The sequence below is a fragment of the Elgaria multicarinata genome, chromosome 7 (assembly GCF_023053635.1).
Source record: "Elgaria multicarinata webbii isolate HBS135686 ecotype San Diego chromosome 7, rElgMul1.1.pri, whole genome shotgun sequence".
Lineage (NCBI taxonomy): Eukaryota > Metazoa > Chordata > Lepidosauria > Squamata > Anguidae > Elgaria > Elgaria multicarinata.
Window position 1 is genome coordinate 27,763,647 of NC_086177.1, and position 15,609 is coordinate 27,779,255.

At 46.3% G+C, this 15,609-nt stretch overlaps 1 protein-coding gene across 2 annotated transcripts in view; it reads right to left on the reverse strand.

Annotated features, from left to right (window-relative positions):
* Window positions 1-2,585: 2,585 nt before the first annotated feature.
* BCL2 (BCL2 apoptosis regulator) overlaps window positions 2,586-15,609 on the reverse strand; it is a 480,191-nt gene continuing 467,167 nt past the window's right edge. For both annotated transcript variants that reach the window (XM_063130277.1, XM_063130276.1), the window contains one exon: window positions 2,586-3,322. In XM_063130277.1, the coding sequence (XP_062986347.1) occupies window positions 2,631-3,322 (692 nt within the window). In that variant the 3' untranslated portion in view covers window positions 2,586-2,630. The remainder of the gene's footprint in view (window positions 3,323-15,609) is intronic.

The window sequence follows — 15,609 nt, forward strand, 5'->3', positions numbered from 1 at the left end:
CGTGCCAGTTTCAATCCCACCTTCCCATATAAAAAGACAGAACCAGGCTTCACTTCCTAGTGGTAACACTAAATGTCAATTTGCCAGCACATCATATTTACATTGTGGCTCTCCTCAGCCACTAGCCTAGAGTAAAATGCATACATTTTTCTTCTGTTAACTGTTCAATCCCTCAGCGGTGGAAATAAAACAAAACAGTTGTATTTCCCACAGTCTCTGATCTATTAATATTATCTATTGGTGCCAATGGAAGGTATCTTTCTCTTAGTTTAATTGCCACACAAGGGGCAGTATTCAAGGGGGATTGTAGAGGGGAGGGATTGCAGTGGGGGGGATTGCATTCTACATGGAACACACACACACAGCAATGAAGTTGGAGGGGAAACCTAATGTTTGTGCTAATGGAAGCTTTTCCTCTAAATTTAATTGCATGAGAATGGGAGGTTTTTTTTCTCTGTGAGGATGGAGATCAAGATGGAACAATGAGTTACATTGAAATTTGAATATATAGATATAAATTAGCCTATGCAAATTTTATGCAGATTTGTGTCCTATGGGCCTTTTCAGTGCCCAGCAACACCCCTGCAACCTGGTGCCTCCCAGATGTTTTGGACTAAAATTCCTGACCATTAACCATGCTGTCTTGCGGTTATGGGAGTTATAATGCAAAACATCTGGAGGGCACTAAATCCCTTGACCTAAGATCTGGGAGATCTAGGTTCAAATCCCTACTCAGCCATGAAGTTCACTGGATGATTTTAGGCTAATTGCTGGCTCTCAGTTTAACCTACCTCACAGGGTGGTTTTGAGGATATAATTTGTGTGTGTGGAACACTATGTACACTGTCTTGAGCTCCTTGGGGGAAAGTCTGGATATAAACAAAAAAGTGAAATAAATTATTGTCTAGGAAAGATGCATTAAAAAAAACCTGCTCAACATCCAATTTTCTTCCGCTCCCAAAACAACAAAGGATCTGAGAAACATAATGGGAAGATCTTGGAGCCAAGGAGTGAGCAAAGTCAGTAGAGAACATGTAGGGTTGTATCCAGTGTTAATCCTACTTAAGAGTAGACTCATTGAAATAAATGGGAGTAACACTGAATTCAAGCAATTGGTTTACAACCCACAGTCTTGTGAATGACTGAAGCACTCTGTGTGTGTGTGTGTGTGTGTGTGTGTGTGTGTGTGTGTGTGTGTGTGTAGGGGAGGGCATATCTGGCAGGATGGTCAATGGAAATAGGAGTTAATGCAGCAATAGGTTATATAATATTAATAATTTTATTGGCAATATGCAAAAGTTAAAACAGCTACTTGAATATCCAAATGCTTAATTTTACTCTTCCTATTCTGGCTTGCTTGTTCTTTGTGGACCACTACACTTCCTTACTGCTGCGGAGGATTCTTGAGAATTATCTTCCTTACTGCTGTGGAGGATTCTGGAGAATTATCTTCCTTACTGCTGTGGAGGATTCTGGAGAATTATCTTCCTTACTGCTGTGGAGGATTCTGGAGAATTATCTTCCTTACTGATGTGGAGGATTCTGGAGAATTATCTTCCCAGTTGTCTCCCACCTGGTACTGGTTTCTTCCCCCCTTCATTCCATTCCATTCCTTGTCCTTCCAGTGGAGTCACTTGCACTGATAAAGAGGCAAAGCCACGCTGCAGTTTTCCACGCCTCTGCATCTTGTTACTGCACAGGCACATTTGGCAGCCTACCGAGCAACTCAACTAGTTTTATTGCCAGGATCCAGCTCAATGCAGGCCCAGTTTCAGTATGAAAACGAACTTCATATGCAGTGGTGGAAAACTTCTCCCATTTGAGGAAACGTTCTACCGAATTGTGCCACTTTAGAGTAAACTTAGTGCTTTCCATTACTAATATTTGGCCTGGCAGTGCCCAGTGGGTTTTTTCCCTTTAGATTAAATCAAGGAAAAAAGACTAACCAGAGTTTCTTGGGGAGAAGGGCCTTACAGACTAAGTTTGCCTATCAGCACTGAGCTCTTCTACTTGATAGCACTTGAGTGTACCAAGTGCTGTATGAATCTCAGAAGAGATGCTGCATTTTTAAATTTGCAGACTACAACTTTGGATGTACTGCGAGGTAATGGGGAGGAATGGTGTGTTTCTCTCAGCAACTTGTCCAGCGATCCTAAAACCCTTCTACATTTTGAATATTCCAGAAAGCACTTAATTTTTCAAGCTGTGAACAGACATAATACAGGTTTTGGAGCAGTGTGGATGGTGTAGCATCCTTGTCATCCCCAATCCATGTCTGTCCCACTGCATTATTTCATTGTATGTCCCTGCACCACAGTCTCTGGTCAGCCTAACCTGCAGGTTTTTGACGAACATACTTCAACCCAATTCTTCCTCCCTGGCTGAATCTGCATATGTCCTTACAGCTGTTACAACACCACAAATAAAGTAAATATGGAATTGCTTCCATGGATGTTTCCATTTTACGTGAAAAGTATTTTGTACGACTCTGCCCCACTGCCGAGAGGAGTTTGTTTTTGAAAAGACACCTCTGGTTTTGTACCGCATGGCTACGCTCTACAGAGCAAAAACTAATCCATTCCCATTGTAATTCTTCACGCTGTTTTTGTATGTACCTGGCATAACATAAGCTACACCAGCGTGGCAAAAGTTCTTGCCGCCTGGTTGCTTTCTGGGCTCTTGGAGGCCTTGCCACGGTCTCCCTCCCTGTCGGTTCTTGCAAGGTTGTCTTGAGTCTTGGCCTCCTGCTTTTGGAATTCCTGTACGCTCCGAATGGTGAGAACGGTAACCACGGCGCTTGCGCAATACAAGCAAGCCGCCACCAGGCCAAAGAGTCCCACAGCTGCGTCGCCGCCCTGCACCAGGCAGTTCCTGGAGGTGTAGCCTCGCCTCGCATACAGCCTCTCCCGCCTTTTGCAGACGTCTGTGGCATTGACTTGCATGACAAAGTGGAGGTAGAGGCCCACAGCTGCTATGTACCCGAGGCAAGCGAGGGCGTCAAAGAGGCATTCCGCAAAGAGCAGCTTGCTTGAGAGACGATGAATCGGCTTCGCTCCGCTGACCAGGAAGAGAAGGGTGAGGCACAGCAGGCTTATGCTGAAGGCCACGCCGCCGTAGACGCAAGGAGCTCTCATCTGGTTGTACGCCATGTCCAGGTCCCTCACTTCCTGGAGCTCCGTCCCTTCAAATGGACTGTAGGCCGAACCGAGACTGAAGGAGCCGAAACCTCCCATAGAGCTGAAACCGGAAAGGCTGGCCTGGGTGGCCCCTATGCAGATCAGCACCATAATGTTGACTATAATTTCGACAAACTGCAAGATACCTGCAGCGAAGGAGAAAGAAAGCGAGGAAATGAATGTTCGTAGAAGTCCTGGGCTTCTCATATAGCTGCCTGCAGTATGCAGAAGCACACCTGGAAAGCTGGCCTGCGATTTAAAATAACATGGCACAGTTGTGCAGATGATTGAATGAGGTATAGATATCATGACTTTCTTTTCTTTCTGTTTGTCTTTTTTGTTCTATTTTTTTTACCAAGATACACACTATTTCTGGGATTTCCAGAATAGCTATGTCTCTATGTCTCTCTCTCTCTCTCTCTCTCTCTCTCTCTCTCTCTCTCTCTCTCTCTCTCTCTCTCTCTCTCTCTCTCTCTCTCTCTCTCACACACACACACACACACACACACACACACACACACACACACACACCAATTAAATGTTTTCCCATATTTTAGCAAAATCACTACATGCAGAAAGTTAGATATTAAAAGAATGGTTTTAAGCAAGGTTTCTCCCTTGAATGCTTGTATGTGTAGAACAGAGTGCACAAGCAGAAACTCACCAAGGTTTTAAGTGTGCCCCCCCCCCAGGAGTACCCTGACCAACCCCCCATCACTGCTGAATTCACTCCTACCCATAGAAATCACTCTTTCTTGGCTGCTGCTAGCGGTGTGGAAAGAGCCATTTGTTTCAGGACTGCTGGGGGAAGGGTGGGGGAAAGGTGCCCCACTCCTTCCCAGCAAGGAAAGAGGTTCACTGGGCTGTGTGCATGTGGCCCCCAAGCTACCATCACATGCACACCTCAGAGCCCAAAAGGTTGTGTGCTCCTGACACAGAGTGACCTTTTTCCCCCACAAAACCCACCCACATGTAGAATCCGCCACCTCTAGTCTGGATTGGAACTATTCTATTGCCTAATCGGCTCTTTGTCCTGGGCTAGGACTGAGTCCTCCTTGTACTCTCGACCCTTCTTCACAACCACAGCACCTTGTGCAAACCCTGTAATGAGCGTAGCTCTCAGTTGATGCTACAGGATGAAGAGTACATTCAGACTCTTGTGTTGGTGATGCGATGGCTAGCTGTCACAGAGTAACTTGGCCATTGGAAGCTTTCACCACTGAGTGACTGGAGATGAATTTTTTTAAAAAAAATCTAAATGCTTAAGCTGTTTTTATGCCTGACAACATCAAAATGGTAGGGAAATGCCAGCGTTCAAAAAGAAAAGAAAAATAGAAAAGGAGAAACAACCCAATAAATCATAATAAAATCTTGGAGCAGAAAAGAAAACACAGTTTCAAGACTCAACAAGAAAGCCCTGCTGCACCTTCAGAACCATACAGCAGAGGTGGGCAAAACACCTCCAGATGTTTTGGCCTACAACTCCCAGCATAACCCATGATGAGGGATCCTAGGAGTTGTAGGCCAAAAGACCTGAAGGCCCACAAGTTGCCCACCTTGCCATATAGCCTGGGGTGGGATGGGGGAAATTAACCAATATTTACAGCATGACTCCACACACATAACGGATACTCTTCATCAACTGACTAAATGGGAAGGGGGCAAATGAGCCTCTCTGGAAGTTCACAGTCTGGGAGCTGCCACACCACAGACCGTGGGGTACAGAGCAACCCCTCACACACATAGGCAGGTCTCAACAGGTGGGCAGGATCATGTGGGCGCAGATAGCCCTTGTAGAGCAAATAATAGCAGAGTTCTCTGTTCTGCAAACAGGCTTCTGTTGGCTTTCTCACTACAGCATTCTGCCAAATCCCCAGTAGCTTTCTTAAATTTTACTTTTTTAATTCTTCCTTCAACAGAGATTTTATTTTCTGCATTGTAACGTCACCCCCCGACTCAATGACAACCCATACTCGGGGTTAACGCAGCATACAGACTTTGAAGACTCTGGTACTGTGTGTCTGAAAGAGCAAATTTCCACAATAGCCATTCGTGGGCATTTCGAACACCGCTTACAATCTTCTCGTCTGACGGTCCTGCCTCAGAGTGGAGCAGCATCAACAGCCAGGATGCACCGAGGGCTTTCTAAAGTCATTCAAGCATGTCTTCCGAAAAACAAAAACAAGAAAGCCTTTTTGGTGGAGTTAAGTGACTCTTCCAGGAACTGAATCAGTACCCATTGGGAATCCAAACGAAGCCAAACATTACGGCCCTTGTGCTAAGTCACTCCCCCACCCCCCAAAAAAACATTGACAAAGCAGGCCTGAGCACATTTGACCTACATTTATGCTCAAGAATAATCTTCACAGTTATTTTTGTACTGCTGTGCCAAAACCAGTAATTGAGCACTTTGTCTTGGGGGAAACCAAGGGCAGGAGTTGGCAACCTGGTGCCCTCCCGATATTTTGGACTACAGTTCCCAGCAGCCTCACTCAGCGTAGCCAAGGGTCAGGAATTGTGGAAGTTGTGATCTGAAACATCTGGAGGACATCAGGTTGCCTACCCGTGACCTAAGGCATAATGGTACGATTATACAAGGCTACAGTGTCCATGCATAGAGGGGTCCCCAGAAGGCTGAGACCTTATGGGTTCGCTCTAACTCATCTTTCCCCGTGTGATGATTTGGGAGCTCAGCAGAGCCCGGTTTCTGCCTTGCTCACACTGTGGAAGTTTATTTACTATTTATTACATTTCTTTATCACCCAATAGTTGGAGCTCTCTGGGCATTCACAAAAACCGAAGACTTGGAGCTTGAGTAACTTGCCATGTGAAGAAAGGGAGGGCCAGATAATCTCAGAAGCACAGGCAGATCTCTCATTCCTGTTAGGTTAGTCCTAGGAATGGGAGATCTAAATGTGCTTCGAAAATTATCTTGCCCTCTCTCTACACACAGTGAATTACTCAAGCTCCAAGTCTTGAGTAACTTCCACAGTGTGAGAAGGAACAGGGCTCTCTTGAGCCCGTGTGCTAAAACATGGGGAAATATGGTGTCCCTAACATTGTGGCTTTAAACAACAAAATTAGCGCGCCTCCGTAGACATTAGTGGAGGAAAAAAATTAAGGAAAGCCTATCAGGACAGCAACTTAACATATTGAACAAGATTAGTAATATTATTTTAGAATTTGAGAGTTTGTGTTCAACTGTCATCTGTTTAGCACAAACAATTGATGGAAGAATGTAACATTTGCTGCTTGAGGATAATGGAAGTTGTAGCCTCACATTTCTGGAGGTTGCCCGATTGGCGAAGGCATTATTAAAGCAATAAGCAGCAGCTAGATCTGGTGAAAGGGTGAGGTAAGAAACCACTAGCCCTATCGCTACAGTGACCCTGTTCAAGCAACATGCTAAGTTGTTGAGCATTTTGAGCTAAATCGTATGGCTTAGCATGTCATGTGAACCATGACTTGTGTCATGTGAACCATTCTTAATCATGGTGGCTTCATAACCACAGTTTAAACAGGCTCACTAACCATTTGCTGCAAAAGAGTTAGCGGACTAACCATGGCTTCGGGTGTTGTCTGAACAGACCTAAACAAACAACAAATCTTCTAAACTTTGAAAGAAATGTGACTTGGCAGCTTAAAAAAGTTGGATGAACCTAAGCAAGCAATCAGCAGCGAGCCTGCAATGCTTTAAAAAAACCAAAACAAAGACTTTACAAGCATGCTGTAAATGTGCCTTGTGGAAAGCCACTCACACCTATAACTAGTTAGGTTCCCCCCCCCCCCCACATCATGTGCAGGAAACTGAAATGGCTGCAGAAATTATGTTCTAAAACCAGTCCTGCAAAATCAGCCCAGTTCAAGTGTGTAACTGACTAGACCTTACCTAGACTTATAAGAGCTAGCCACCAGGGGGCAGGTTGAGATTAGCAGAGGTCCACCTACCCTTAAGACCGTCATACTGCAGTCAAACCTGGCGGCTTGAATTCTCACTGACTCCCAGCTGCTAGTTCTACTTGTGTGATTGTTTTTTCCCCTTCCATGTAGGAACCTTGCAAAACCAGTCTGGTCTTTATTAGCTGCTGCTAAGTGTGAAAAGCCAGTAAGGATGCAATCATAGGCATGCTTAAGCCAGAAAAAAGTCCTGGTTGGCTGGGGAACGCTGGGATTTGTAGGACTTTTTTTTCTGTTGAAGTGTTCATACAATTACGGACTAAATTGATGATATACCTGAATAACTTCATAGCTCTAGTAGTCTCTGCTGCTATTCAACTTTTCAGTCGGAAGAGGGGGCCCTCCATATTGTTTAAAAACAAGCTCACAAAAAGCTACAGAAACAATTTAAAATAAAACAGGGCCCATCAGTCTCATTCCCAGAGGCTGAAATTCTGTGTTTTATACACTGTGTCTGCAGTTCTATCTATTCCCAGTGCTTATTTCTCAGAGTCGACCTGAGGCATTTTGCTCCCTGAGGTGAAAGACGGCATGGTCATCGTCCCCCACCCCCGCTGCTCCCAATTCTACATACAGAAGCCAAGCATATTGCTGAAAAGACAACATTGTCTTCTATACCTGAGGGCAGCAGGCTAGTTGAGGGTGTGTGAGTGTTCAGGGCCTCCCGCATAGCACAAACAGCTCTGTCTTCCAACAGCTTGCCTCTATTCCCTGTCATCCGGCAGTAGCCACCTAACCCGGGCACCTTGCTCTGCCTAATGGTAGGGCCGGCCTCATTGTTGCCAGTTCCCATGAGCTTCTGACACATCATATTTCACTGCCTCAGAAAGCTGAGGAAGTGTACGCAAGGCCCAGATTCAAACTCCTCCCACTGACTTAAGCTGCCGTTTTATGACCAGACCGCGGGTTTGCGAGTCCAAAGAAAGGAGATTCTGGTTAGGCAGGTCTGCAAGGGTGCAAACATGATCAAGAAGGGTAGGTCTAGTAGCGTCGGCTTCCGTACTCCACAAATTCCTCTGTGATCTGCTACAGTTGCTCGGTAACACCTGCAATAAGCAGTTAATAACTAAGCTGTATCTGGACGTGAAGCAGGAACACAGGTGTAAGCCAAGTTCATGCAGCCCTGTGAAAGCGGACGAAAGCGACAGGGCCAAGCCTTCCGGGCGATGTACACAGCTAAATACAAGCCCAGGAATACACGGACGTCGGCTTCCACCGGGCCCCAGTAGGCAGAGGCACTTCCTCTTTCATGTGGTTGCAAACATCCACTCCTCTATTACCGTCCTCAAGGTAGCAACCGAAGACTGCATTTCTAACAGAATGTGATCCATTTTTTCTACAGTAAAGCAACTTTCTTTTGACGAGAAGAGCTCAGGCTGGGCTACAAAAACCCGCTGCCCTTTCCTGCCAACTTCAGTCTCAGATGAGAGCAAAAGAGTAGGGGTGTGATCCGCTCAGATTAGGAGCGTAGAAGCAGTAGCGGATTGGCCTGCTCCGCCTTACCCAGAGGCGGAGTAGGAGCGGACCGCGGACCCCTAGAAGCAAGGCGAAGAGAAGCGGCCATTTTCGGAGCGCTTCTCTTTCCGCGGAGCACTCCGATCGCCATCTTGAAAACATTTCGCCATAGGATTGCATTGCGGCAAATAATCGTGGATAACTACGTTCTTTTTGAAGCTATCGTTCTGGAAATTCTTGTGCTCAGAGAGTCATGGATGGGGGTCATTTTGAGACCACTCTCACCTCTCTGCGTCGTGCGGGTCGCGTGCTATATTTTTTTGAAAATCTGGTCAACCGCGCGGCTCAAACGGCGTTTTCGGCTTTTCGCCCATAGGATTGCATTGCGGGAAAGACTCGGGTATAACTGGGTTGGTTTTTAAGCTATCGTTCTGAAAATTCTTGTGCACAGAGAGTCGTGGATGGGGGTCATTTTGAGACTACTCTCACCTCTCTGCGTGGTGCGGGTCGCGCGCTAGAATTTTTTTAAAAATCGGCGGGAAAAATACCTTTTTCAAAGGGCTGAGGGGCAGAGTCAGCTCCCGGTCATGATCACATGATCCCAAAGTTAGAGGAGAGCATAGGCAAAACGGGTAACTTGGGATTCTGGGAAACTTCTCTTTCTTCATCTGAACGGACTTTTCCCAGTGTTTTTTAACACAGTAGCCCCACCAAATGCACAAACACAACCTGAAATCATATACTAAGCCAAGAATAAGAGATAGAAACACAGCACTGCTACCCACCCTAACTTTGGGGAACAACTGAAAAGATGTGGTGCAAGGGGATGAGCTCCCCTAGGGCATCTCATCGTGGACGTGCCCCCACTCTCTCCTGCACTGGAAGGCCATTAGAGCCTTCCAAAGAGAGTAAAACGGTAGAGCAATGCCTATCATGAGTCTAAGTGAGCGTTTACTTCTTAGTGGTGGAGCGATGCCTATTATGAGTTGAAGTGAGCGTTTACTTCTCAGAGCTCTTGGTGAAGCAATGGCTGTCTTGAGTTGAACTGGCAGCTACTTCCCCCTCCCCCGGGCACGTCCCCCTATTGCTGGTAAAAGACAGATATAGCCTTTTAAAAAAAATTCTTCTTGCTGTTTATTGAGCAACACTGCTGCTTTTAATTCCACCCCTCCTTTGTTTATTTATTTATTTATTCCATTTTATATGCATTACTGGCTTATCCTTGGCTCACTTCCTTATGCCCCCAGAAATGCCAGCTGCATGCCTGCCTGCCTTCCCTCCTTCCTCCCCTGCCCACCTCGCAGGGATGTTGTGTGTGTGTGGCTTTGACTCAGGGGAGAAGTCCTTCCTGCGCTCACTTGGAGTTTTGGAAGTTCCAAATTTTGCAGGTTTAAACCCCGCCAAAAAACAGGGGATGATGGGACTGCCTTGAGTCTCGGCGTGCGGCGTATGTATCCCTGGATAAGCTGTCATGGTGGTGAGTTTGAGGTTTTTTTTTAACGTGCAAAATTGACGGAGCTATGGAAAGGGGTGTTGGATTTTCATAAATTCCCCAAAAATCAGGGGATGATGGGACTGCCTTGAGTCTTGGCGTGCGTATGTATCCCTGGATAAGCTTTCATGGTGGCGTGTTTATGGTTTCTAACGTGCAAATTGACGGAGCTATGGAAAGGGGTGTGAATGGGGTGCCTGATTTTCAAAAATTCCCCAAAAATCAGGGGATGATGGGATTGCTTTGAAACTTGGCGTGCGTGTGTATACCCCCATGAGGTGTCATGGTGCCAAACGTGAGGATTCTAACTTGAACAGAAAAAAAGTTGTATAATTTTTTAGCTTTCAATGCAAGCCTATGGGGGGAAAAAACGGAGCTCCGATCTGGATCCGGAGCTCCGAGCGGAGCGGAGCGGAAGTGGGCGGAGCGGGGGTGGGGCGGAGCGGCCCGATCCAAAAAATGGCGGATCTGCAAGTGAAGCGGAGCGGGGGGTCCGTGCACACCCCTACAAAAGAGGTTTCATTCATCACCCAATTTCTTTTCTTCCTCCCCCACCCCATGTACTGTCCCCAGGGGTCTCAAGAATTGTGGGGACACCTCCTTAGCTTCCTCACCCTGTTTGCTCTCGCCCTCTCTTGCCCCAACTCCTCTCTGAGTGCCCAATCCCTAAATTGGGTAGCAGGAAAGCATCAATATTGCCCCTTTTTTCTGAGATACTGCTGGCCTGAAATCATGTCTCCAAATCATGCCACACGTCCAGCACGCTAAAGGCCTTCTGTTTGCCATGGGCATCCTTGCCCCCCTCCCCCGTTGGCAGTGCCTGCCAATGTCTCACTCCTTCCCCGATGCCTCACACTGGGCACCATGCCCGCGGGGTGGGGGGTCAAAGCAAAAATGGCCAGAGTCACCACACACATACATACTCCCCTCCCTCCCTTGCAACAATTTAACTTGGAAAAGAGCTTCCCACTGGAGGAAATGGGAGGCTTCTTTTCAAAGCCAATGGCCGGTATGGTGGTAATCTTGGGATCATTGCAGCATGCGGAGAAGAGAGGGATAACTCTTCCATCCCCAGCTACACCGCCTGCAGTTCCCTCACATACAGTTATTAGGCTTGAGAAAAAGCCTCCCATTTGAGGTTGGTTTTTTTACCAAGTATAACTGGTGTGTGTGCATGGGGGGAAGGTGATGTGGGGTCACAGCACACAAGCAATGGGAGGTTATATATTATATAAGTGCTCCTGTATGCACCGGGATAGTTTTGTTTGGGGGGGGGAGGTGTGCATCATGCCTGTCCTGCTCTAGACTGAGTCCTGGCTCTTTGCAAAGGAAATACAGGGAGGTATACAATACAGTAGTCAATTTAGCAAGCAAATGGTCAAGCACACAGGTTTCAGTTCAACTGGGTTCAGGCTAAGGCAGGAGCAGTCAAGACAGCAGACAAAGGTCGGAGCACAGAGATACGTGGGGTCAGATACATGGGGTCAGACTAAGGCAGGGGTAGTCAAGATGGCAGGCAGAGATCAAAACACAAGAAGTCAGATATGTTATGCAGCCCAGAAGGAGAGTTAAGAAAGAGTCCAAGGGTCAGGAGCACAGAGCATCAATCACAGGGCAAGGTCCAGGAGCCAAGGTTCAGCAGTTGAAGGGACATCAATTACAGGGCAAGGCATGGGAGACAAGGTAGCAGATGCTGGAGCAGCTCTGAAGTTATCAGTGAAAGCTGATATAGTGATTGCTACCAGAGCCCCACCCAGTGCTCAGCTGCACCCCATTAGACAATTGGCAGATGTCCTCCTCATGAAGACAGACTAACTCATGAGTAGTTCTCTTCAGTAAGCAAGCACTCCTTTGCCTGGCCCACCATCCTATCATGGATTTTAAGGCACTAGCATTTTGGGGGGCTAGGTGGTGGCCCAGGATCTCTCTCTGCCTCAGAAACTGAACTCTCTGCCTCTCAAGGATGCAGATTCAAAGGCATCACTCCTGAGGGCCCCAGACCATCTAGCTAGTGTCAGGGTCTCCTGAGGAGCCAACTGACAGTGGTTCCTCCTCTGAAGACACCTCCAGTAGCAGCATGACATCTGGGACCATGACAGTCCCCAACTTGGAACTTCAGAAAACAGCCCAATTTCCCTTGGACAGATTTGGAGGCTGTCCACTTTGACTTGGGTACAAAACCCAAACCAAGATTAGGAAAACTGAGACTTTGCCTCGGGAAGCACCAGAAATGGTCCGAAGGGGCCCAATTCTGTTCAGTCTTCTGACTTCATCCAAATTCAATGCACATCCCTATGCTCTGGCTTATCTCAGATATTCCACGAGAGACCACAGATGCTGTATTTCTCTAGAGACTGAGAAATATAGATTAAGTAAAGATGCACATTGCACATAGATTGCAGTTCCCTTGTATAAATTAGGAACCAATTATACATCTTGATCTATTTATGTTAGTATGTGTATACAATGACAACACCGTGTGCAGTCGGAAGTGCTGCTGTCTAGTATTCCGGTCAGCCAAGTCTGCTTTCCCAATTCTATTCCTCCTCCCTCTCAGTTTTCCATTTTGCTTTCAGACAGTCAACATCCTGTGCCCATTGGGCCACCTCAGTCCTCATTGGCCTGTTCTCAGGGTCTTTAGTGGAGGGAGGGAGGGAGATATTTTGTACTTCTGCAAGACTTCCAGTTTCCCAAGCCTAGTGTTACCTCTGCTTCGTGCATGGATGGTGCAACGACACTCCTATCTAAACAGCAGAAATAGAGTAAGTAACAAATGATAGGTATGTCAGTGCTGGGCAAAAAAAATACAGATTGGATCCAGACTATGTTAGCTGCACTTAGTTCCCATTGAAATCAATGTGAAAAATTAGTAATGATTTGACTCTCACTGATTTCAGTGCAACTAAGCTATGACTAACTACTTTTCAAATTGATTTCAGTGTATTCTACATCAGCTGTATCCTTCCATAAATGTTCAGGATATGCCTACTGACCCCCAATTCATTAGAAAAAGAACAAACCAGACACTGGCTTCCCTAAATATGACTGAAGACAACAGAGAACCTCAGCTCTGCTTTAAGCTGTTCCAATGCAAAGAAAGTTCAGCTAAGGACTGCCCATGCCATAACAATAGTTCCAATATTCATTCCCACAGTTGATGTCTATCAGTATTGAAACACTTCCCTGATTCAGAGACGGTCAACAATGATGCTGTGTGTTCCAGTGCATGACTAGAAGAGGAATCCAGAGAATTTTGAAGGAAAACTTCCTAGTATCTTCACGCTGAAGCTATGGCCTTGAGGGAGGGTCCCAAAGGAGCAGATCTCAAAGGATCTCACGAGTGACATACGTGGTTCTCCTCCTTCCATTCAATCCTCACAACCACCCATGGGCCGTCCATGTAGTCAAGCATTCTATTCACACAGTGGCCAACCAGTGGCTTGTGGGAAACCCACAAGCAGAACATGAGTGCAATAGTGCTATTCCACTCATGTTCCCAAGCAACTGATGTACATAGGCATGCTGCTTCTGATACTGGAGACAGTGTATAGCTATCCAGACTAGTAGCCATTGATAGCCTGAACTTCCATGAATTTGTCCAATCCCCTTTTAAAGCCATCCCAATTGGTGGCCATCGCTACATCCTGTGGAAGTGAATTCCATAGTTTAACTATGCACTGTGTGAAGAAGTACTTCCCTTTATCTGTCCTAAATCTCCCACCAATCAGCTTCATGGGATGACCCTGGTTTCTAGTATTATATGAGAGAGAGAGAGAGAGAGAGAGAGAGAGAGAGAGAGAGAAATGTCTCCTTATCCACCTGATGGAAAAGATCCCTCCCTGGACCCAGAAAATCCAAATTATATAAACCCTCTACATCCATTTCAGTCGGGGTTCAGGCCAGGTTTTAGCATGGGAACAGCCGTTGTTGCCCTGTGGGATGACCTTTGCCAAGCGAGAGACAAGGGCAGTGTGACCCTGTTGAGTCTCTTGCACCTTTCAATGGCTTTCTATACCATCAACCATGGCTTCCTTCTGGGATGACTGTCTGAGCTGAGAGTGGGAGGTAGTGGTTTCACTCATACTCAGATGGTCAGCTCCAGAAGGTGGGGCTTGGGGGTAATCTTGCACCCTGATCCATCCAATTCTACCACAGGGAAGGCCTTAGCTCAGTGGCAGAGCACACACTTTGCATGCAATAGACCTCAGGTTCAATCCCTGGCACCACCAGACAGAACAGAGAAAGACGCCTGTCCAAATCCCTGCAGAGGATTCCTGCAGAGCAGACTTCCACAAGCTGGGGCCCACCAGGTGTTTTGAACAACAACTCTCATCAGCTCCAGTATCCATGGCTAATGGTCATGAATGATGGAAGTTGTAATCCAGAAACATCTGGAGGGTACTATGTTGAGGAATGCAGGCATAGAAAAAGATCTTGCTTGGTAGAAGACAGCTTCCTGTGTCCCAGGCAAAGCCTGATCCTACGTAATAGCATCCTGGGGGCTGGGGTTGACCAACCAAATAGAGGAGAGTTCCAGCATGTATAAAAAGGTTCATATTCATATTACCTGGGAAACAGATAGAACCTGTGAATAGAAAGCGTGTTTCTTTGGCTCCAAGATTTTGAAAACTAGACCAGGAGTGGGCAACTTGTGGTTCTCCTGAGTTTGTTAAGACTGCAAATTCCTATCAGTCATAATCAGCATAGAAAGTGATGAGGGATTATGGGAACTGCAGTCCCACAACACCTGGAGAGCCTTACGCTGCCCACTTCAACCTAGATCTTGGGAGTTGAGTAAACTCTAACAACAACAACAACCACACAAGCCGATATACATATTGCATCCATCTGCATAATTCACTGTCAGCTCTTTGTAGATGATCATAGAACTTGGGTTTTTTTAAAGGCTGAAATCTGGATATTTTGGCATGTTACCCTGGATCCTATAGATAAGGAGGTTCATATTCTTAGGACAGGATGACCTCTGCTCCAATTAGCTTAAGATTTTGTTTAGCTATCTGGAAACAGAGAGGGGAGAAGAGTAACTCTCCAGACACACCGGAATTCATGCTGGTTTATTAATGCACAAGCATATCCCAGGGGAGGAACCAAAAATCACTTTATAGCAATCTCCTAATTTTATTTGCTGCTGGAATTCAATTTAGTTCCTCACTAATTTGCAAATGGCAAGTGCCCTTGTTGAGGCAAACAGGTGACATCCGAGAATGAGAGCAGCCACTATACTCAACAGGAGAGCTGAAGTTTGAAACGTGCGTTCCGGAACACTGTTATTGGAGAGATTTGCTTACAGGCAACATTAAGGCATAGTTTTGGGAGAACTGAGAAATCTGCTCAACTCACTTGGGGAAGAAACAGCAGCAAAGATACCCAGGCAAGGGGGAGTGAATAATGTGGGAAGACACATCATTGAAACAAAGTGGATTAAGACCTGGGGTTAGATCAAATTCCCTTGTTGTGCCTGCAGAATGGATGCCATCGGGGACTTCTGGGTCCTCTCCTACCACCCAC